General features: G+C 44.3%; 1 protein-coding gene across 2 annotated transcripts in view; it reads right to left on the bottom strand.

Moving 5' to 3' along the window:
- Positions 1-23,020, bottom strand: part of RFX4 (regulatory factor X4) — a 145,383-nt gene that overhangs the window by 12,004 nt on the left and 110,359 nt on the right. The window contains exons 16-17 of one of the 2 annotated variants that reach the window (XM_073621207.1): positions 3,583-3,742; positions 379-517 (exon numbers count right to left, since the gene is read on the bottom strand). In XM_073621207.1, coding sequence (XP_073477308.1) covers positions 379-517; positions 3,583-3,742 — 299 coding nt within the window. The remainder of the gene's footprint in view (positions 1-378; positions 518-3,582; positions 3,743-23,020) is intronic. The other variant, XM_073621208.1, reaches the window with a different exon arrangement.

Here is a 23,020-nt window from a genome sequence, read left to right as displayed (position 1 = left end):
GTTGGGCGGCACTGGCCCATGTGTACTGCAGTCGGTCCGACAGGTTTCTGTCGAAGGGGCATGACTGAAAAAGGTCTGCCGATCGGCTCCCGATCAGCGCTCTCAGTCAATGGCCAATGTTCTGTGGGGGGGAGGGGCTGCCCCCCTGACGGAACACAATAGAACAGCAGGGGAGATCGCTGTACTAACATTGGATAGTTAGTAGAGCGGCTCCTTCTGAGCTGTCAGTTTTTTTTTCGTTCAGCCCTGCTGGGTTGAACAAAAAAAAACCTACTAGTGTGTAGTACTGTGTACTATGCTTTAATTTTGGGTGGACTGAACCTCTGAATTATAATTGTACTTGAACTGTTAAATAAGCATGACTCAAGTCATACAAACCTGGGAGGTGCTTCTGTGGTAGGCTGTATAATGAAGTGGTCCCGTAATTCCAGCCTCGTGGGGTAAAGATGTATATTGTGATGCTATTGGATGATGACTCTGATTGCTGTAAGTTCCATAATTATAGCTCCCTGTATACCTGAAAAAATAAAACATCAATAGGTGACATATTTGGAGTCATTAAGTTCTGCACTGACTACGTAAGTTTTCATTCACATATATAAAAGTTTATCGTGTTGCACTTGGCACCCCTGCATTATTATACTCTTTTGCACAAGCTACATTCAAGACAATGGGGGTTGATTTACTAAAACTGGAGAGTGAAAAATCTGGTGCAGCTCTGCACAGGGCCGGACTTGCCTACCGGGACTACTGGGACATTTCCCGTTAGGCTGCCTGCCCTGGGGATGCTTTGATCTATGCTGTGGCTGCAGTGCCCCCCCCCCCTCCTCCTGCCTACTTGTCACACAGCGGGAGACCGCTGTGTCACAGAGCTGAGTGTGAAAAGTTCAGCCGCACTGTGATAAAAGTCCCGCCCTCCTTCTAGACCAGCTTGTGTGATATACGCAGTGTTCTGTCTATCACATGAGCTGGTCTAGGAGGAGGGCGGGACTTTTATCACAGCAAAGCCAAACTTTTCACACTCAGCTCCGTGACACAGCGGGAGATGCCCGCTGTGCGTAATGCATGCACTGACTGGTGAGGCTGCAATGAGGGCACAGTAAGGCTGCAATGATGGTGAGGGAGGCTGCAATGAGGGCACAGTAAGGCTGCAATGATGGTAAGGGAGGCTGCAATGAGGGCACAGTAAGGTGGCAATGATGTTGAGGCTGCAATGAGGGCACGGTAAGGCGACAATGATGGGCACAGTGAGCCTGCACAGATGGGCACAGTGACGCTACAATGATGGGCATGTGAGGCTGCAATGATGGGCATGGTGAGGCAGCAATGATGGGCACAGTAAGGCAGCAATGATGGGCACAGTAAGGCTGCAATGATAGTGAGGCTGCAATGAGAGCACGTTGAGGCTGCAATGAGGGCATGGTAAGGCAGCAATTAGGGGACAGGTGAGGCGTCAATGATGGCACAGTGAGGCTGAAAAGATGGGCACAATGAGGCTGCAATGATGGGCACAATGAGGCTGCAATGATGGGCACAGGGAGGCTGAAATGATGGGCACATTGAGGCTGCAATGATGGGCACAGTGAGGCTGCATTGACGAGCACAGTGAGGCTGCAATGACGAGCACAGTGAGGCTGCATTGACGAGCACAGTGAGGCTGCATTTGATGGGCACTGGTGAGGCTGCATTAATCTCTTGTATCATGTCTGCAGTCTCTGACCATCTCTTGTATCATGTCCGCAGTCTCTGACCATCTCTTGTATCATGTCCGCAGTCTCTGACCATCTCTTGTACCATGTCTACAGTCTCTGACCATCTCCTGTATCATGTCTACATTTTCTTAACATCTTTAGTATCATGTCCTAAGTCTCTGACCATCTCCTGTACCATGCCCGCAGCCTCTGACATCTTGACATCTCCTGTACTATGCCCGCAGCCTCTAACCATCTCTTGTATCATGTCCGTAAACTCTGACCATCTCTTGTCTTATATCATGTCCGCAGTCTCTGAGGGAGTCTGGAGAGTAGTCAAGAATGGGAGCACCGCTGGGATGGGGATCATGGGAGAAGTCAGACATGTGTGGACTGTGGAGAGGAGACTATAGGAAAACCAGAGCCACCAAACTGGTGCCAACTGACTGATCCCTGCAAGGTGCACCTGAGAGGAGGTCAGTGACAGCGCCGTCAGGCCAGTCTGAGGGGGGGGGTCACTGATGTAAGGGGTAGTAAATACAATAATGTAAGGGGGGGATTGATATAAAGGTTTCCCCCCTATATCATTAAAAAGAAAAAAGGGGGTTCAACAAGGACCCCCTGAGCGGACTGAAACTGAAACCTGAATGTGTCCTGAAGAAGTTCTATACGAAACGCGTAAATACATTGGGGCTTGTATCATGTATATTTCTATATAGATGATTTTTTTTATCTTTTGTCAATGTCTTTGTATTGTCTGTATTTATATTTAATAAAATTGATTATATTGTTATTTTGATTATGCTTTCTCAGGTTTGTTGTGCCTCTAAAGTCCGCTCAGGGGGTCCTTGCTGAACCCCCTTTTTTCTTTTCTATGACATACAATTTATATGGATGTGGCCATAGGAGTGTCCTTTTTTCTATTTTTTTAGCCCCTATATCATTAACCCACGCCCCCCTCCTTACCCTAGTGTATTCTTTCTGCAGAAGGTGGTCTCTGGTCACCAGAGCCCCCCCCCCCCACATTCCCAGAGTCCCAGGTGTCCCCCTTGATGACTGCTTCACTTTTACTACTTTTAACTGAAATTTACTGATAGATATATATATATATATATATATATATATATATCCCAACCCCTATGTGCTTTATAATACGCTCTTCAAATGTGCTTTAAAATGCATGGTTTTCCCTTTTTATGAACAAGAAAATAATGACGTTATGATGGTTATGATGTTGGGCTGGTATAATGATGCTATGGGGCTGGTATGAAATTATTTCCAGGGCTGGTTTTTATTCCCAGTCCAGCCCTGGCTCTGCACAGAAACTAATCAGCTTGCAGTTTTTTTGTAAAAGCTTAATTGAACAACCTGAAGTTACAAGCTGATTGGCTACCATGCACAGCTGCACAAGATTTTGGCTCATCTAAAACCTGTACAAGTTAAATGAAAAGAGCTTCCAGGAGGATGGAGCTAAGGCCCTTTTCACACTGAGGCGCTTGTAAACTGCCTGTAAAACACTGAGCACTTTTGAAGAGCTTTTCATGCGCTTTTGAAGAGCTTTTCAGGCGCTTTCCATTAATTTCAATGGAGAGGGGCGTTTTTTCACCACCCTGCCAGCGCACTGCCCCAGTGTGAAAGCATTCATTGATTTTCATGAAAATAGGTTTTTGTGAGCTTTTCAGGCACTTTTTTTAGCGTGAAAGCACCTGAAAAGCGCCTCAGTGTGAAAGGGGTCTCAGGTTAACACCAGTTATGCATAAACAAAATACAGCATGCCCCCATCCATATAGTAAGAATCATTCAATTCAAGCTGTTAGCCAAACCTATGCAATTTTCCCAAAACACTTTGGAGAAAAGGACCCTTTGGAGGTGATTTAATAGTTTTACTTACCCATGTTCTTCTCGATGTGGATAAACGGGTATTCGATGTGTGACAGAAGGGGACATGTGTGCACTCCTCATACACGGGACTTGCTGGGGGCTCTCAGGAGGTCCATTAGCAGCTGTGGTGACAGTGTAGGTTAGAGACCATGTATATGACTGCATTGAACCTACAGAAATGAAGCCGGGAATCACATTACACAACAATATTTGTCTCATCTTCAGAATCAGAACTTAAAGGACCCCTGTCATTTTTACAAAGAAGAGACAGATGTTTCATGAGCCAACGAGCCAATTAGCTTGCTAGAGTCCAGGGTATCCATCTCCAAGGTAAAATGGCTACTTTCATTGTAAGCAATTTGCAAATCTATTTAGTTTCCTAATATTTAGGACTTAATTAAGATTCTAGGAAAGAGTAACATTAATTATATTAAAGCCCCTTTAAATGTTCAGTTACAATCACCTAAATACATTGGTGCATCAAAACAAAATGTGTTCAATGTCTCAGGCAGGCCATAGATGGTGCGATTTTGTTTCCTGCAACCACTACTCCGCCATCAGCACAGTCAGTGCTGACAGGGGAATCCCTCTTGCTGAGACATTGTCTTCTCCTGGCAGGAGAAGCCGTCCCCACCAGGAGAAGACAGTGAATATTGCTAATGGCTATACCAGCCGCTAGCGATAATCGCAAGTAAAATCCGGCAGGCTGGTTGTACCCCAGTTGATCGATCAACTTGGTACATTCAGCCTGCCCATACACATTTTGAATATTTAGCAGGAACCAGCCAAGATTCCAATGCACGAAAGCATGCTGCAGAGTGGGACCCTTGCTCTCTATGTGTAAATTGACGATGTCCTACACATTCCGTAATAAGTCAGACCTATAGCTTAAAATCAGCAAAGCTCATGTTCCCCTTTGATGAAAAGCTCTACTTCTGGCTCACAGGGTATATGTCAGACCTCTGCACAGAGACCACTGCTTCTTCAAAGAAACCAAGGGTCCCACTCTGCAGCATGTTGGCAGGGGACAGGATTCTCTAAGTACACACGTACTTTGGCTTATGATGTCTGTTGAAAGTTCTAAGAAGATTCGACGGAGCAGGTAAACTATACGGCGTCGTACAGTTTAGCTGCTCCGTCGAATCTTCTTTGAACTTTCGACAGACACCATAAGCCTTCAATGACAGATTGGACCTTAATTTGGATTTTCGGACAAATGCAATTTTTAACGAAAAACTAAATAAATAAAAACGAATTTCAGGAGTAACTAAATAAATTTATTTTTCGGACGAAAACTAAATTCCTAAACGAAATATTTCAGTGTGCACATGTCTACTATTTAGGCTGTGGCTGACTTTTAAAGAAAACAAACTAATGCCCCGTACACACGGTCGGATTTTCCGATGGAAAATGTCTGATCGGAGCGTGTTGTCGGAAATTCCGACCGTGTGTAGGCTCCATCGGACATTTTCCATCGGATTTTCCGACACACAAAGTTGGACAGCAGGAGATAAAATTTTCCGACAACAAAATCCGTTGGAAAGAGTAACATTAATTATGTGCGTGGCACTTTGTCCGTCGGATTTGTGTACACACGATCGGAATTTCCGACAACGGATTTTGTTGTCGGAAAATTTTATCTCAAAATATCAAACTTTGTGTGTCGGAAAATCCGATGGAAAATGTCCATCGGAAAATCCGACCGTGTGTACGGGGCATAAGTGTTTGGATTTCCCATCACTTTCTCTTTCCGTGACAATAATGATCTGTACAAATGGAGGGGTGAATCTACCTAGCAGGGAAACAGAGACCAATACAAATCTGTGAGAGCTTCCAAAAGAAAAAAAAATAATAATGTATTAAAAGAAAAGTATTTTTTGGCCAAATGTTTCTTGTGGGTAACAGGAGTTCACCTACTTGTGCTTTCTTATGACCCAGAATCAGTCAACAGCTGGCTAAAGCTCGCTGTCAACTGGCGTCACAGAACTGCTCCAGGCTCTAGAAGGATCCCGACCATATTGTCAGGATCCTCTCAGCTATTCTTTGGACAGCTGGCTTTGTCTCTCAGCATTCAGCTGAGAGTCAGCGCCAACTGTGCCCACCCCATTCCAGCCTGGCGCTCCAGTGAGCGCTGGAGAAGAGTGGACAGCAGGTGACTGACAGACACTGCTCTTCACTCAGAGAAGTTTGAGAACTGAGCAATAAGGAGTCATGAAATTGCTCAGTTCTTGGTCTTAGTCAGCCATAGTCCAGTCGAGCAGGGACCGGTCGAGATTCGAACCATCTAAGGACAGGCTGATTTTGCTCAAGTCGATCCATGAATCAACTCGGGTACAACCAGCATGTTGGATTTTTACATGCGATTATTGCCAGCAGCTAGAGTCGCTAGCAATAATCACTGTGTTCTCCCAGCAGGATGACTCCCTGCAACAACCCCCCTACTGGGAGAACACAGTAGCTTCATGGGAGGGATATAGCACAGTGTTGATGGGTGAACCAAGCGATTCTCTCTCTTTCAAACCATGGTTGCAGTAAAGAAAATTGCATCATCTATGGCCTGCCTTAAAGTTGGTAAGGAACTCCTAAAGCATCACAGTGATACTGCAGGATACTGTATGTTTTTTTTTTTGTAAAGTTCACCAATGATTTCTTTTGAACAAATGAATACAGCTCAGTATTGAAAAGTTTTCTTTTCAATACTGAGCCGTATTAATTTGTGCCTTTTATATCTGCCAGGAGTTCAGCTTTAAAACAAAACATCAAAAGTGAGTGATAACATGAATAAGCAATTAATTTGAACGCAAGCAAGCAAAGCTTTAGATTATTAGTTATTAGAAAAGGATTTTATCTACTGTATTTGGAGGATATACACGACCTGGAATTTCCAACTTGGGTAAAGTTTAACCAGTCTGCAGTATGATTACAACTGAGCAACACCCGTATCTATTGAAAATCTATTGTCTCAGAGTTTTCCCTCAGGAAAGATTTTGCAGTGTGGACCACCCAGTTTGTTAGCTCATTAGTATTTGTTTATGTAAATGAACCAGGGAGAAATGTGAACCAAGTCAAACAAAAGATGTAAGACGAGCAATCATTTGCATTGCTTTACAGACTTTTGAGTACAGACTGCTACTTCTAGACGGCAAGCCAACCAGAACAGCCAGTAGCACTGGTTTGCATGAAAGCTTCCTAAAGCAATTGTTGTTGCTATCTAATCACAGTCAGCTAAGTTGGTAATCACAATGGCCATTGCTGGCCAAAGATCACAGGGAGGCAAAAAACACAGGACAATACCCAAGTTTACCTGCATGCACAGACTTTTTTTTGAAGAGAAAATGAAACCTAAATATCAACTTTGAACAAACTCAAGATACAGATGGGACTGCTAGAGAACACGACTATTTCTGTCCCTCAAAGGCTAAGGTCATCTTTTACAAAAAAATATAAAATGCACATGTATTTACCTTTAAAAAGATGTGCATTTACTATTTTTTAAAACAGGAGCCTGTAAGACATTGCAGCCCACGATCAGCAGATCGTGGGTGCAATGCATGGCTCCTGCAGGCACTCAGTTTTTTTTTATTTTTTTGAAAGCCTATGACGTGCATAACACACCCAAAAACTTCACCCGATGCCAAAAAAATATGCACACACATAAAGAGTGAAACACAAAAAACAGCAAACGGGTACACAAATGTGCCTTTCCTTGAATCCCCCGGGGCGTTAGGCTCCAGACGGGGACCAGGGTACTTACAGTTAGTCCATCTGGCCGAAACCAGACGGACCCCGTTCTCTGGAGGGCCTGCCGAAACAGACCCACCCAAGTACTAGGTGAGGCTCCCCCGAAGAGAGACCCCATGAGAGAGGGTGAACTAAGCCAAAAGGCCATGTCCACCCCTTCCCAAGACTTTCAGGGCTGGCCCGAGGACCCACTACCCTACTCATCACACAACAAACCGTGTACAAACACAAAAATACAAGAAGTGACAAACATAGGCTTAATAAATAAAATAAAGTGGGGAAGGAATAAGTGAAGAGGAGAGTGAAAAGGTGGCCATTGTGTGAAACAATGAGGCACTCAGTAAGCTGTCTGCATGTACCTCGTACGGGCAGGAAGTTACTGAATGGCAAGAAGAATCAATGGACTACGAGTGTGCTCACCATTGTCCTTGCAGTTCATTGAGAATTATAAGGCGCCTTTCACATGGACGTCTATTCTGCCGCAGTTAAAAGCATGGTTTTTTTCCTGTGGAATTCAAGACTCCCGGCACTGCGATCAGCTGTATTTGCACAGTGCGATTAGCTGCGGTTGCGTTTAGCTGCGGCTAGCCATTTCCATGGCAACCCAACAGGCTACCGACTCACACTGTTTGGTATGAATCTTGAGGGGAAACTCCACGCCAAATTTTCAATAAAAAAATGGCTTGGGTTCCCCCCCAGGGGCATACCAGGCCCTTCGGTCTGGTATGGATTTTAAGAGGAACCCCTACGCCGAAAAAACGGCGTGGGGTCCCCCCCAAAATCCATACCAGACCCTTATCCGAGCACGCAGCCCGGTCGGTCAGGAAAGGGGGTGGGGACGGGCAAGCGCCCCCCCTCCTGAGCCGTACCAGGCCGCATGCCCTCAACATGGGGTGGTGGGTGCTTTGGGGGAGGGGGGGCCCTGCGGCCCCCCCTCTCCCAATGCACCTTGTCCCCATGTTGATGAGGACAAGGGCCTCTTCCCGACAACCCTGGCCGTTGGTTGTTGGGGTCTGCGGGTGGAGAGCTTATCGGAATCCGGGAGCCCCCTTTAATAAGGGGGCCCCCAGATCCCGACCCCCCACCCTATGTGAATGAGTATGGGGTACATGGTACCCCTACCCATTCACCTAGTGAAAAAGTTTCAATAAAAAGACACTACACAGGTTTTTAAAGTAATTTATTAGACAGCTTCGAGGGTCCTCTTCCGACTTTGGGGGTCTTCTTCCGGCTTCGGGGGTCTTCTTCCGGCTTCGGGGGTCTCTCCGGTTCTTCTCCGCGCTCTCCGGGTCTTCTGCCAGGCTCCTCCGCTATCTTCTGCTCTTTTGCCGCTCTTTTGCTAGCGGAGGAGCCCGGTCTGCTGCCTTCTGCCTTCTTCCCTCTTTTCTTCTGATGTTGACACGACGCTCTCTCCGGCTGGAATGCACTCTGGGCGCTCCGCTCTGACTTATATAGGCAGTGACCCCGCCCCCTTATGCCGCCACAGTCCCTGGGCATGCTGGGACTGTGACGTTTTAGGGGGCGTGGTACGTGATGACAACGCCCCCTAAAACGTCACAGTCCCAGCATGCCCAGGGACTGTGACGGCATAAGGGGGCGGGGTCACCGCCTATATAAGTCAGAGCGGAGCGCCCAGAGTGCATTCCAGCCGGAGAGAGCGTTGTGTCAAAATCAGAAGAAGAGAAGAGGGAAGAAGGCAGAAGGCAGCAGACTGGCTCCTCCGCTAGCAAAAGAGCAGCAAAAGAGTAGAAGATAGCAGAGGAGCCTGGCAGAAGACCCGGAGAGCGCGGAGAAGAACCGGAGAGACCCTCGAAGCCGGAAGAAGTCCCCAAAGGCGGAAGAGGACCCCTGAAGCCGGAAGAAGACCCCCGGAGCTGTCTAATAAATTACTTTAAAAACCTGTGTAGTGTTTTTTTATTGACACTTTTTCACTAGGTGACATAGGGTGGGGGGCCGGGATCTGGGGGCCCCCTTATTAAAGGGGGCTCCCGGATTCCGATAAGCCCTCCGCCCGCAGACCCCGACAACCAACGGCCAGGGTTGTCGGGAAGGGGCCCTTGTCCTCATCAACATGGGGACAAGGTGGTGGGGGGTGGGGGGACCCCACGCCGTTTTTTTCGGCGTAGGGGTTCCTCTTAAAATCCATACCAGACCGAGGGGCCTGGTATGCCCCTGGGGGGGAACCCACGCCATTTTTTTATTTAAAATTTGGCGTGGAGTTCCCCCTCAAGATTCATACCAAACAGTGCCGCGCATTGGCGGGGATCCGAGTTGGATCCCCGTGCTTGTCGCTCATTGGGAAAGGAAAAATCATTTTTCCTTTCCCGATGAGCAGCTCCGCGCTGTTATCCGCAGTTGACACAGTGCACTGCGATTACGTGCGGTTATGTGCGGATAGCTGCGCTAAATCGCTCCTGGACGCAGTCAATTCTATTTTTTCTATCCGCACAGAACCGCATGTATCTAATTTGCAGCTAAACGTACTGTGTGAATGGGGCCATAGGAAAGCATTGTGTGCTTTTAGCTGCGGTAGAAAATCCGCAGCCAAAAGCACCATTCTATCCGTCTGTGTGAAAGCGGCCTAAGCTGTCATCCACAGAGGCCTACAGTAGACATAATTTAATCATTCACAGAACTCTGTGAATGAATGACAGGTCCATGTGGGTGGAGCCCTGCACAGCTGCGCTGTTTGACCTCTTCACACTGACCGCCTCCTGGCCCTTTAAGAGTTATAAAAGCCGAGAGGCGGAGGCGAGCATTCAGGTCATGTGACCAATGTGATTGTCACAGCGGTCACATGATTGGAAAGCTTCAAATAGCAAGTATGTATCAAGAGCTTTCTGCTACCTGTCGGCTACTGTGGTGGGAGCGTGCAGGGAGTGCGCTCTCAGCACGGTGAGCTTGTTTAACAGGGCCACATATATGCGTGCAGCCAACGTCAAGGGGTTCATTCGTGATAGCAGTAGTGGGGAGAAGTTCACCTGCCTGCTGTCACTGAGGGGGGGGGGGGGGGGGATCAGGGGGATCAGGGGGAGAGGAGTGGAACATGTAACATGTTACAAAGTTGAATTTATCCTTTAACAAATCAAGGCTTCCACATTTGGGCTCCTACAACCCACATTTAATAAATATCTGAAAGATCCATTTTATAGGGTTTAGGTTAAAATTTAAAAGAGAGAAGTGATAGATGGCACAGAAAAAGTAAAATAGGGCGAAAGAAAAAAACCAAGTCGTGTAACTACTAGAAGCCAGTGTAAAGAATATTTTCCTTCACTGTCCTAAGGAAGCACCCAAGTATGGAAAACCAGACTACAGTCTGAAGGGGTCTCAAACATTTATGCTGTTTGTAGGCATACAAATCAGTTGGGCTTTAATCGCTAAGTAAACAGGACATCCAAAATGGTAGGAATTTGTTTTATGTTTGTCTGCTAGATGGAAAATAAGTATTTACATGTTTCACAGATAATCAAAGTGTGCTTTATAGAGCTCCCTAAGCTTTCCTACCAGAAATCTTTTAAAAGGACTTTTCCTTACTGTTTTCAAAGGATTAAACCTGTCCTTGCCTTATCCTCTGACTGCATATCCCACTTGCAAACAAACCTTCTCTTCAGTGGGACAATAGATATGTAGATTGCCATAGGACCACCATAGTAAAGTCGATTCATTTTTGGAATAGGTTTTCACATTTCTTAAAATGGACCGGTACGCAAAAAGTGAAGATTTTCTATGTTATAGGCAGACATCCCAAATCTCTTTCGGGGGCGGCTCCCGGACACCCGCAAGTGCTGCCTAATATCCCGGGGCTTATCCTGGATGGTCCCCTGGTTCACAGCCGGGCATGATCGGTGCAGCAGGAAGGACAGCTGTGAAGACCAATTTCCCTGTATAGCTGACAGCCGCTTCTCCTTCTCTCCCTCCCACGGCTGTCGGCTAAAAAGCTATACAGGGAGATCGTTGTTCACAGCTGTCCCTCCTGCTGTACCAATCATCCCGGCTGTTCCCTGTATCCTCCTCCTCCAGTCCCCCTATGTGTCCTTCTCCCCCCGTTCTTCTACAGCTCCCCATTGTGTCCTTCACCCCCCTTCTTCTCCAGCTCCCTGTCCTCCTCCTCCGTCCTCCCTCGTGCCCCGCAGCCGGTTCCCTTCTCTCCTCTCCCACCAGCTATGGGGATCTGTCAGGATGGAGAGCAGAGGAAGAGACCGGTTATTTACCGGTCCCTGCCTTTTTTGAATTGGATACAATGAGCGAGATCGCTCCTGTGTCCTGTGAAAATTGAGCAGAGCAACCTGTGTGTTTACTCTGCTCAGTTTATGAATGGACAGGAGCTTCTGTCTTCTGTCCATTCATCTTCAATGCTGGGAAAGGGACAATGTAAAAAATGTATTGTTTGTAAAATGCAATTGTAAACAAAAATTATAAAAAATTAAATTATAAAAAGATATATAAAATAAAAAACTACTGACACCACCCCCTTCCCTACCAACACTGTCCACTGCCCCAACCCCCTCCCCCTAAAAAGCATCATGAATTAAAAAAATAAAAAAATTAAATTGTAAAAAAGAACAGGGACCCCATCTACAGACCATGCTGGCTGGCAGGGCTGGTGTCAGCCACCCTAGGGTGCCAGAATGGAGGATGGGGCAGAACACACAGAGGAAATCTAAATCCCCAGCCATTTGGGGGGTGTACCAGCAGGAATCACTGGACACCAGCACCAGGGGAGGGGAGGGGACAGTAGTACCAGCGTGGGGATGTTGGAGGACAGACAGGGGTCTAGCAGCACCAGAGTGGGGTGGCTGGAGGATGGGGGGGGTACAGCAGTACCAGCAAGGTATGCTCTCCAGCCCCTGTGTGCTCTTTCCCGGACCCCCTCGTCGGCTCTGCCAGGTTCCCCCATCCCCTCTCCTGCTGGCTGCTGCTGGGGATCTGTCAGGACGGAGAGTGGGAAATAGGCCAGTGAATGTGTAATTTACCGATCAACCCCTTTTTTTTCTGAATTGAAAGTCAGTGATCTGTACCTATCACTGACTCTGTCCATTTATAACTGTGGCATATACTAAACTGCATTTACTATGCTTCAGTTTATGGATGGACAGGAAGCTCCGTACAGAGCTATTCCTGTCCATTCATTCTATGTAGCTGAAGGAGATTGGGGGCTGTGTGCTCAGACTTCCTCTTTGTCTCAAAGGTGGAACATCAGAGGTCTGTTTAGACCTCTGATATCTCACCAAAGTCCCCCAGCGGGACTCCTATACAAATGGTAAAAAATAATTAAAAAACTACTGATACCAGTGGCGGAACTACAGGTCTCATAAAGGTCGTACTTGTGACCGGGCCCTGGATTTCCACCACCGGATTCGGAGGGAAGGGCCCCGGCTGGGGTTCAAAGGGGGCCCCTTCATGGTTTCTTGCACTGGGGCCCTGAAGGTTCTAGTTACGCCACTGGAGTATAGCACTGGGTCCAAGTTTCTGCATAACAAACAGACTATGGCCCAGGGTAGCAGGGCTGCCAGGAATGGTGGAAGTCTAAACACATATCAGGTTAGGCAGGCCATACATGGTGCGAATTTCTTTCCTGCAACTACAGGTTGCAGGAAAAAAATTTGCATGATTCCGCCATTAACACAGACAGTGCTGACAGGGGAAACCCTCCTGTCGAGCAACTGTCTGCTCCTGGCGGGGGGGCTGGGGAAGCCATCCCCACTGGGAGAAGACAGTGATAATCGCTAAAGAATCCGGCAGGCTGGTTGTACCCAAGTTGATCGGTCAACCAATTTGGTACATTCAGCCTGCCCATTAACGGTTCGAATCTCGGCAAGGATAGGCACAACATCTGTTCAATCAGTTTAATACTTGATCTTTCAAGTAGCTTTTGGTAGATGCTGGAGAATTAAACCAAAGAATAGTTTCCTATACTGTATTTCTCAGGGACACTGTTGGTGGGATCTACTGTATACACTGAGTTCCTGGGTCTGTATACCTAATGTACCTATTATGAGGGGTTGGACCTTTTATGTTATATAATGGAGATTTCAACAGGTGGCACCAGAACTGGACAAGGTGGATGTAAACATGCAAGACCCCCAGGTTGACAGAAACAGAGAGTGAAATTATGACAGGCAGGTCTTGTGTTGGAGTATCCAATACAACCATACACAGAACAAGAGACTTAGCTAAGCCAAGTTTTTAACTAAACTGTTTTAGATTTAGAGTTATTTGCCAATATTCAAATCATGCGTGGGGATGGCTGACCGATATCTGCTGAAGAGGCTAAATGGACATACACAGGTATGCAAACAGAGGGACCAGTGTCAGGTGGAATGCAATTAAAGAGGAACTTCACCCAAAATGGGAAGTTCTGCTTGTTTGCATCCTCCCCTCCCCCCTTTCCACTGCCACATTTGGCAATTTTTGGAGGGGAGTGGGTATCTGGTTTTGACAGGTACCCGCTTCCACTTCTGGTCAGATCGCTGCAGCGATATGTGCGGAAGCTCGGCTCTCCTTCCTTCTCCCCACAGCCTTCTGGGACACATCACAGGTCCCAGAAGACTGCTGGACCATTCACAAAGTCAGGGGAGGATCGCGCACGTGCATTAGGTAACTGGCTGTGAAGCCGCAAGGCTTCACTGCTGGTTTCCCTGATCTAAGATGCCGACTCTTGAACCCGTAGCTGATTGGACGAATCGGCTCAGGTGAGGTCATCACTGGATCCCTGGAAAACTAAGTGTCCTTATTTTAAGAATCACACTTGATTGTTTTTCATCTCAAAGCTCGGCGCTCAGAAAGGCTCAACAAGTAAAATCCATGGAGCTCGTTCCCCCACCCTAGCATCCCCCTTTAAACGCCTATGTATGTCAACCTCGGCTATCCTCCACGCAATATCGGTACTATACGACTTGCTGCAATCCATGCATATCGAGGGGAAACCGGGGTTCATTGGAGAATGGAAGAGGGACCTTCAGCACGTCTTCACCGAGCCTCAGCTGGACCATCTTTATCGCCTCATGCATTCAAGCACAGTTGATACGAAAATGCAGGAGAATAGTTATAAAGTTCTGACAAGGTCGTATAGAGTCCCTTCCAAACTTGCCAAGATCTACCCGTTTCTCTCGGCCACATGTTGGAGAGAATGTGGTCTCAGAGGCTCATTCCTTTACATCTGGTGTGAATGCCAAGTTAAGGCCCTACTGGCTGGATATTCATGCTTCAGATCAAGATCATTCTGGATCTGGAACTCCCGGATTCCCCTATGGAATCCCTACTGCACTTCCTCACCATTCCTCTCAGCCAGTACCGCAAATCGATTCTACCCACCTGCTTAATGCGGACCGAAGGCTAATCCCAATATATTGGAAGAAGCCTCAGGTACCTACACGCACCAAATGGATAATATTAGTCAATAATATCATGGCTGCAGAAGAGTGGATGGTGAAATGTAAAGACAGATATGAGAAGTTTTACTCAATATGGGCTACTTGGATACACTATGTCAGCCCAGCGGGGGTGTCCGCCGCAGGACCCTCACAGGCGGTGGCCCCCCGACTGATGGAGCTGGACTGGGGAGGTTCCACTACATAAAGAGCGAAGGTACGAACAAGCTCTGACAAACCTAACACAGCTCAAGTTGGTTTACCATGCTAACAGGTGTAACACCTTTTTTACTTTTTACTTTTAGTTTATTTTATTTTTATTCGTATCCTAATTTCTGTATATGTTTATGTTTTTGCTTCTCTTTTGGCCCTGGTACCTTGGATCGCTATCTGATCCTTGTTTTTGATTGAGGGCCTTAACCCTCCTCTGAGATATCCCAAAAGGGAATGGTAGGGGAGATCCATAGTTGTTTGAATTCATATGATGTGATGGTAATATGATGATAAGCGTCCCTCCGGAATACGATCCCTCAAGTGCGTGTATCCCTGAGTATCTCTCTTGATGAAAATGTATACCCAGAGAAGGGCTTTCTTTGTTGTATCCTCTCTACTTTTATACGATGTTTTCTGACCATTTGTATATTGTTATTTGAAATTCTCAAAATAAAGATTACATAAAAAAAAAAAAAAAACAAGTAAAATCTTATTCATTTCAATGGCCAAGGCAGATTTGAGTGTTTTTGTTTCCATAGACTTCAAGGGAAAATGCCTGAACAGCAAGAAATTAGTGTTTTTTCAGGCATTTGCAGCGCAAACAGCAGCTCCCTTTCCCTTTTCTAGCATCACTCCACACCTTACACAGGTTTCTATTGGCCACAGCAAAAACGCCTAAATGAAAAATGCCTATAATATTTGCAAATCTGCTCAGAAAAATGCCCAAAATCACCTAAAAAAATGCTTGAAAAAATGCCTGAAAACGCTCAACTCAAGTGTGAATGTAGCCTAAAAGTCAGCAGCTACAGTAAACATGGTAGGACTATAGACCACCTCCCCTCTCCTCTTCTTCATAACACAGGGAGAAGTTGTTTCGTAGTTCACAGAGATAAACAGGGCTGGGCTTATTATGGAAATTCAAATAACACTGGACACAGAACAGCACTGCATTTCTGGCAGGATTCAACATGTATTCTTTTTGCAAATTGAACAGATATAATACGCTTTCAGTGGTATATTTAACAAACCAAAATGGAGGAAATAGGAGAAGTTCATTGTTATGATTTACATACACTTTACCCCTGCCCAGTCTGATCAACACAAAGATGCTCAGATCTGTTTTATCTCTGGCTTTTATGTGGTTGTTTGTGGCGACCCTTTGGCTAGCCTTATTCAAAACCCCTTGGCATGTTCTTAAATTTAAATCAGGGATTCTGGGGTTAAATGTGCCATTTAATATTCACTGCCTTTTTAATGTGTTTTCTTGGTGAATAAGTGGAGCAGAGCAGTTAAAACGACACTGCAGGGTAAACTGGAGTACAGAATCCCATCACAATCTAAACAAATGGGTGCAGAGTGTGAGAATGGTGTGGAAGTCCGAGGCTGTAAAGTAGGGGCCCTTTTGGAACTTAGCAAGATAGATGGGTTAAATACAAGCTGTGCGCATTTGTAATGTGGTCAACAATGTCCCATCATAAGCTGTAGGCCAGGCATTGACTGCAGAAGCATACATCAAGCTGCTCTATAAACAGTTCACATGACAATAAAGACCTCCATGGAATTTAAAGCAGAAGTCCTTTGCCCAAGGGAAAGTTCCAGGACAATAAAAGCAGCCTCCTCCTAGTAAATGAGAGTTGACATTGTACACTTTAAAGATCAGGTATAGTGCAAACTGTAGCAAACATTATCCATTCACCATTTCTTTAGCCACTTACAGTTTATATACACATAGTAAACAGTAAATCCAATAACAATTTCCAAAATATAACCCTTATGATTTAACTAAATAGAAAAAAAAACAAGGAAAGAAAGCTAAACCAAATTGTACACATTATAATTTCCTTTTTATTTTGCTGCATTTAATTATACAACTAAAAGAAGTAAGATAGTAAAACGTAAATAATTCAAATTGTATGTAAATACTTTTAAAGATTAGATGTATAACAGGTTTAAATTTTAAAAGAAAACGTCCTGCCTAGGTGCAGAAACTACAAGGTACCTTCCATTACTTTTAAGTTTAATGGACACGGGACATTTTTTTCCTCCCCTGGAAGTCTTTACTTTAGTGTAAGGGGAAAGCAGCTTTAAAAGAAGTGACGCTTTGCAAATGCGTTTGGGTGCGTTTAAACACGTTTAGGCACACCAAGCATTTGGACGTTCACTCATTGCATTGGCCAGAATATTAATTTATTCTGGCCATTGAAATAAATGAAGGCTCAAGCACCAAAGCACCTAGCGTTTAGTTGTGTTTACACGTGTTTACATACGTTTAGGCGCATCTAACTTTTTCCACCAAAACGCTCTTCTTCTTAATGCAAAAGTGAAGGGTTTTTTTTCTGCTGTGATGATTTGTGGTATTTTAGCTCATTGGTAGTGCCAAACAGTGAGTCCACTGAACTCCAAAAAGTCAGTTTTAAGGCTCTTTCTGCCCACATTTATTGAAAAGAAAGTAAAGATTCACAGCAGAAAAGTTTCCCTCGCAGGGGTCCTCACCATCATGGTGTCAAACCAAACAGTACTCCACCTCGTGGCTCTTCTCTGCAGCATCTCTGTCTGCATAGGCCTCCTGCCTTGGTCCTCCAGACCATCAAACACACAGCCCCAGTACTCGTGCACTAAATGCTGAATCTTCCTCAGCTCTGACTGTTTCTCATGCAGCTCCCTGCTGCTACATCCTTACAGGCTCAGCCTTTCACTATCCCTGCATGGACAGTATGGAGCAACGTGCTCCTAAAAGCTCCCTTGCACAGACTGACCCCCAGCTCTAACGTAAGCCCAGTGCACACCTGCGCTCATTAGTGTGCCTGTTTTCTGCAAAACCTGCCCAAAACTGACAAAATAAACAGTGGCACTGGCTCGCTTCTCTATACTGCACGTGTAGCCAAGGGAGGCAGGTGAGGCAGAGCCTCACAAAAAAAAAGGTTTGAGGGTCATAGCTTGGCGACCTGAGGTCACACAATTTGTGGGGGGGGGCAATTTTTGACCACTGGTCAAAAATTGGGGCTCCTAGGACCTATGGTTCCGAAGATACAGGGCTCCTTGTGCAGCCTGTCAGAAGCTATGTACAGAGCAGCCAGTTTAAATACAAACTGGCACACTCTGTTTGCAGTAGACTGAGAGAATGAGCTCACATTGCCTCTCACTTCTTGTTGGAAGCACTGAGCTCAATGGACAGCTTGGAGCCTTGGACCAATGGTAAAGTACAATTGGCCCCAGCTGTCCAATAAAAACACTGCAGTGGAGGCAGTCCTCAAACTTCCGTAAGTTGTCCGTTAAGCCACCTGCTTGAGTACAGTTTTTGAAAATATAGTAAATTACCTTAAAAACAATATATAATAATTATTTGTATATTACTTACTTATGGTAATTAACCACTTGCCACGCAGGCCAATTCTTCTCTCCTACATGCAAAAATCATCATTTTTTTGCTAGAAAATTACTCAGAACCCCAAAACATTATATATATTGTTTTAGCAGACACCCTAGTGAACAAAATGGTGGTCGTTGCAACTTTTTATCTCACACGGTATTTGTGGAGCAATTTTTCAAAGCGTTTTTTTTGGAAAGAAACTGTTTCATGAATAAAAAAAACACTTAAGTTAGCTCGATTTTTTGTATACTATGTATACTATGAAAGATGATGTTACGTAAAGTAAATAGATACCTATCATGTCACGCTTTAAAATTGCGCACACTCATGGAATGGTGCCAAACTTCAGTATAGGGCTGAAATAACTAATCGATTGACAACTAATCGATTATGAAATTAATCGATTACTATTTTCATAATCGATTAATTGGCCAGTATCATAATGGGGTTCAAAAAAATAAAATGAGCCCTTTATAGTACAAAAAGAGCAAATCGCTACTGTAAATATTACTTTCACTGTTCTAAAGTAAAAAAAAGTGAACCTCTTACAGTACTTCTGCTTTTTTTGTTCGATAAAGGGCTAATTTTAGTTTTTTTTAACCCCATTATGTTACTAAACATCTTAGACCTGGTTCACATTGATGTGTTTTTTGGTGCTTTCTGCAGAAACGCACTACAGTTCATTTACATGGTTTTCTATGGGACACGTTCAAATCTTTGCTTTTTTTCATCCACTGCGTATTTTGAAAGGGTCAGGGACTTTTTTTAACGCAAAATTGTGCTTTTTTTGGTTCAATATACTTCAATGGAGAAGCTGCAGAAAAGCATGTAATGCATTTTTGCAGCAATTTGTGTTTTTTAATCTGCCCAACAACAAATTGGCCAAAAAAATGAAAAACCGCAAATCGCAGCAAAGTCAGGTGCGCAAAAATCAAAACGCACAGCAAAAAGCACTGCAGAAACAGATCAAAAACAAACTGCATAGGTGTGTACCGAGCCTTATGCTGGCCACACCGATCAATTTTCAGATGAGAATATTCAGACGAAAACCACATACACTGTCTGAAAATTCCTTTGACCAAGAAGTTTTATATTTCCAAATTTTCCCGTCACTGTGGTTGAAAATGAACATCGATTTGACCCCACTAACGATTAGAAAATCGAACAAACGTTCTTAAGATGACATTTTTTTTGAAGGAAGACATTGTTTGTTTGTTTTTTTAAATAAAAAAATTGATCTCTGAGTCTGATGATATTTACCAGATTCACCCTTTAATAGTATATCTCTCCCCTAATAGTATATACAGTATATCTCTTCTAATAGTATATACAGTATATCTCTTCTGTCTGTTATTCTCAATGTGGATTAGAGATTTGGCTCCCTAACCATATAGTTGGTTATTTATATTTACCACTGCATATAGAGATATTTAGGAATAAATTACCTTTTTTTAAAACTTTACATATTAACTAAATTGTACACCACACTTTTTTAAGGTTATTAACTGATTAATCGATTAATCAAAACAATAATCGGCCAACTGATCGATTATGAAAATAATCGTTAGTTGCAGCCCTACTTCAGTACTTAAAAATCTCCATAGGCGATGCTTTAACATTTTTTACAGGTTACATGTTTAGATTTACAGAGGAGGTCTAGTGCTAGAATTATTGTTCTCGCTCGAACATCCACGGCGTATGTAACCTGTGTGTATCTGGTTCTGATACTAGCCAGTAACTCACCAGACACTGACCTCACCGCACGTCCCTGCTATAAACGCCTATGTGTGCATGGACACATAGGCTAACATAGAGGGTCATTTAGATGCAGAGAAAAAAAAAACAGTCAGAAGCCTTTAAAAGGTTGCATTTTTGACATCCTGTGTGAATGGCATGGCTTATCCATGATGTCAAGAAAAAACAGAAACTGTAAAAAAGTGAAGCTACATAAGAGGATACAAGAGAGGCTTTTTAAGGTTTCAAGTGTAATAGCAGACTTCTTGTGTGTGCTGTATTATTGACAATGACTGGAAGTTTTTACAGTATCATAACTGTTATGCCGTGTACACATGGGCGGATTTTTCGGCATCAAAGGTCCGACGGTCTTTCAACGGACTTTTGACAGACTTCCGACGGACTTTCGAACGAACGGACTTGGCTACACACAATCACATCACAAGTCCAATGGATTTGTACGTGATGACATACGACCGGAATAAATTAAGGAAGTTCGTAGCCCATAGCTGCCCTAGCGTCGGTTTTCGTCCGTCGGACTAGCATACAGACGAGCGGATTTCTCGATAGGAACTGGGTCCGGCGGAAAGATTTGAAACACGTTCCAAATCTAAAGTCCGTCTGATTTTTGACAGAAAAAGTCCGCTGCAGGTCCGATGAAGCCCACACACGGTCAGATTGTCTGACGGATTCGTTCCGTCGGAGCAGTCTGGTCGAAAAGTCCGCCCGTCTGTACACGGCATTACACTACAAATGTATACCTCGATAATATACATTTTTATTTAGTTTTACCTATTAAAAAAAAAATAAAAGATGAGCTTTACATACTCATTAGTTTGCAATAATACCCTAATCTCCGCATTCACCGACATTATACAAAATATATATGTCTATAGAAGCCCATCAAAAGATAAAGTAATGTCTGTATTCAGACCAGGGTCGGTGGTTAAAGTATAACTAAAGGCAAAACTTTTTTGTTCCATTTTGGATAGAGCAGGGCTGGATTAGAACACCTGTCGGTTTTCACTGCTGTCTGTGGTCCCCGTTAGGATGATTCACCCTCTCTATTTTGTCCTATTTATCATTTTCATTGAAAGTTAAAGTAAAAGAAAATCCCAGGCTCACTCGATAAATGTATCAAAACCTAAATTGTTTAAAATGAAGGGGACAAAATGAGGAACAATAATCTCTGATATAAAGCTTGCTACCCATCAAGCAATCCCAAATCAGAATACAGCCAACATTTAGAGACTCTGGTGTCCATTTATTAAGCATCGATAAATCACCAGTGATAAGATTTCTGGTAAACATTTCTCCTCTGAGTGCTGGTTTATCTATCAGTGTAGATCGCTTCTCTTAAAGTGGTTGTAAACCTCAGTCATTAAATATTACAAAGCAAAACAAATACTGTAGTGTGTACTTGTCTCAAGAGCGCTAAGCGTCAATTTTGTCTGCTGCTTCGTTCCTCTGCTATCAACATGAATCATTTCTGATATGTTTTCCTGACACCAAGAGAAAAAAGGTGTCAGGGGAGGGATCTCCAGCTGATTGACAGACCCAGCTCTGTTCCTGTGAGTTGTGTGAAGGGGGTGTGTCCCTTCCCTCTAATCAGCTCTCCTTACTTAGCTCACTAGAGTGTAACTTCAGCTCTTAACCCCCTATTTTCTGACAAGCTTTATAATTCAACACTTTGAACAGATGTAGAGGAAAGAAGGCAGCAGATAAACAAGTACAACGTATGTGGGAGAATGTGTTTCATCTCTGTGTATCACCTGAGGCCAGTTACCTCACTGGGTATGTATAAGGGTTTACTTTAAGCACTTTAAGGAGAAGAGAGGAGATCTACAAATGCATAGCACCCAGGAGAACTGAGAATGCCGGCTGTAATCTCGCAAGACATTGCAAGATTACAGTAACATAAAAAGTGAAAGTAAAACAACATTCCTCTTATAAAAAAACTTTCTAATAAAAATAAAAACGTTAAAGCCCCCCCATTTACAATGATCAAATACCCCATAACTATGCAACATTATAAGTATGAATATTTAAACAATAATCAGACATGTGCTTTTTCATTATTAATGGTGCATGATAAAATGGTTGAACCTGCATCTGCCAAGCAGCTATACACCATTCAAAAAATTAAAAAATAAATAGAAATAAATCATTCAAATAAAAGTAAAAAATTAATTAATTAAATTAGATACCCTTGTACAGGTACAGACTAGCACACTCCAGCTCCATAGAGTCTAGGATGCAAGAAACTAACTACAAGCTTTTGACTCGCTGGTACCGCGTACCAGCTGTTATATCACGTATTTACCCCTCGGTTTCGGACCGTTGCTGGCGGGGCTGTGGCCAGAAAGGCACCCTCCTCCATATTTGGTGGAAGTGCTCAGCAATCAAGCTTTTTTGGATGGAAATACATACTTCTATTAAAAATGCCTTGCAGATTGAAATCCCGTTCTCCCCAACGCACTTCCTCTTGCACCTCCCTGCCCTTCCTTTGAGCCATTACAAAAAAGCGCCCTTCCCCATTTACTAAATGCTGCTAAACGGCTTATACCTCTCTATTAGAAACGTCTGCAGATCCCTACTTTAACAGAATGGCTACAGAAGGTGGGCGATATTAGAGAGGCGGAGGAGTGGGTGGTGAGGTGCAAAGATAGGAGTGAGCGTTTTAATGGTGTTTGGGCCCAGTGGCGGAAGTATACTACTGACGCTAATCCTGTGTCATCTAGTCTGGATGTCGCGTTGCTGGAGCTAGCGGAGCCCTCCCTGAAGCTGAGGAGGCCTATAAATGGTGATGTGCATACCTGATTATTGTGTCTCACTGCCCTACTTGTAGCACAATGACCTGTACTCTTCTCTTTCTTTTGCGTGGCCCATAAGGTCTACAGCTGAAGGTTAATTTGAAGCACCACGCACCGCTAGTGGTTAATGACATGTTCATATGTTTCTCTCTCTAGTTATCACCATGTTGTTGCCCGTTCAAGTGCATTAGTTAGGGGTTCCGCCTG

This window comes from Aquarana catesbeiana, linkage group LG03, assembly GCF_042186555.1.
Source record: "Aquarana catesbeiana isolate 2022-GZ linkage group LG03, ASM4218655v1, whole genome shotgun sequence".
NCBI classification, from domain to species: Eukaryota; Metazoa; Chordata; class Amphibia; order Anura; family Ranidae; genus Aquarana; species Aquarana catesbeiana.
The sequence above is the reverse complement of the archived record's forward strand: the minus strand, read 5'-3'. Positions and strand labels throughout refer to the sequence as shown.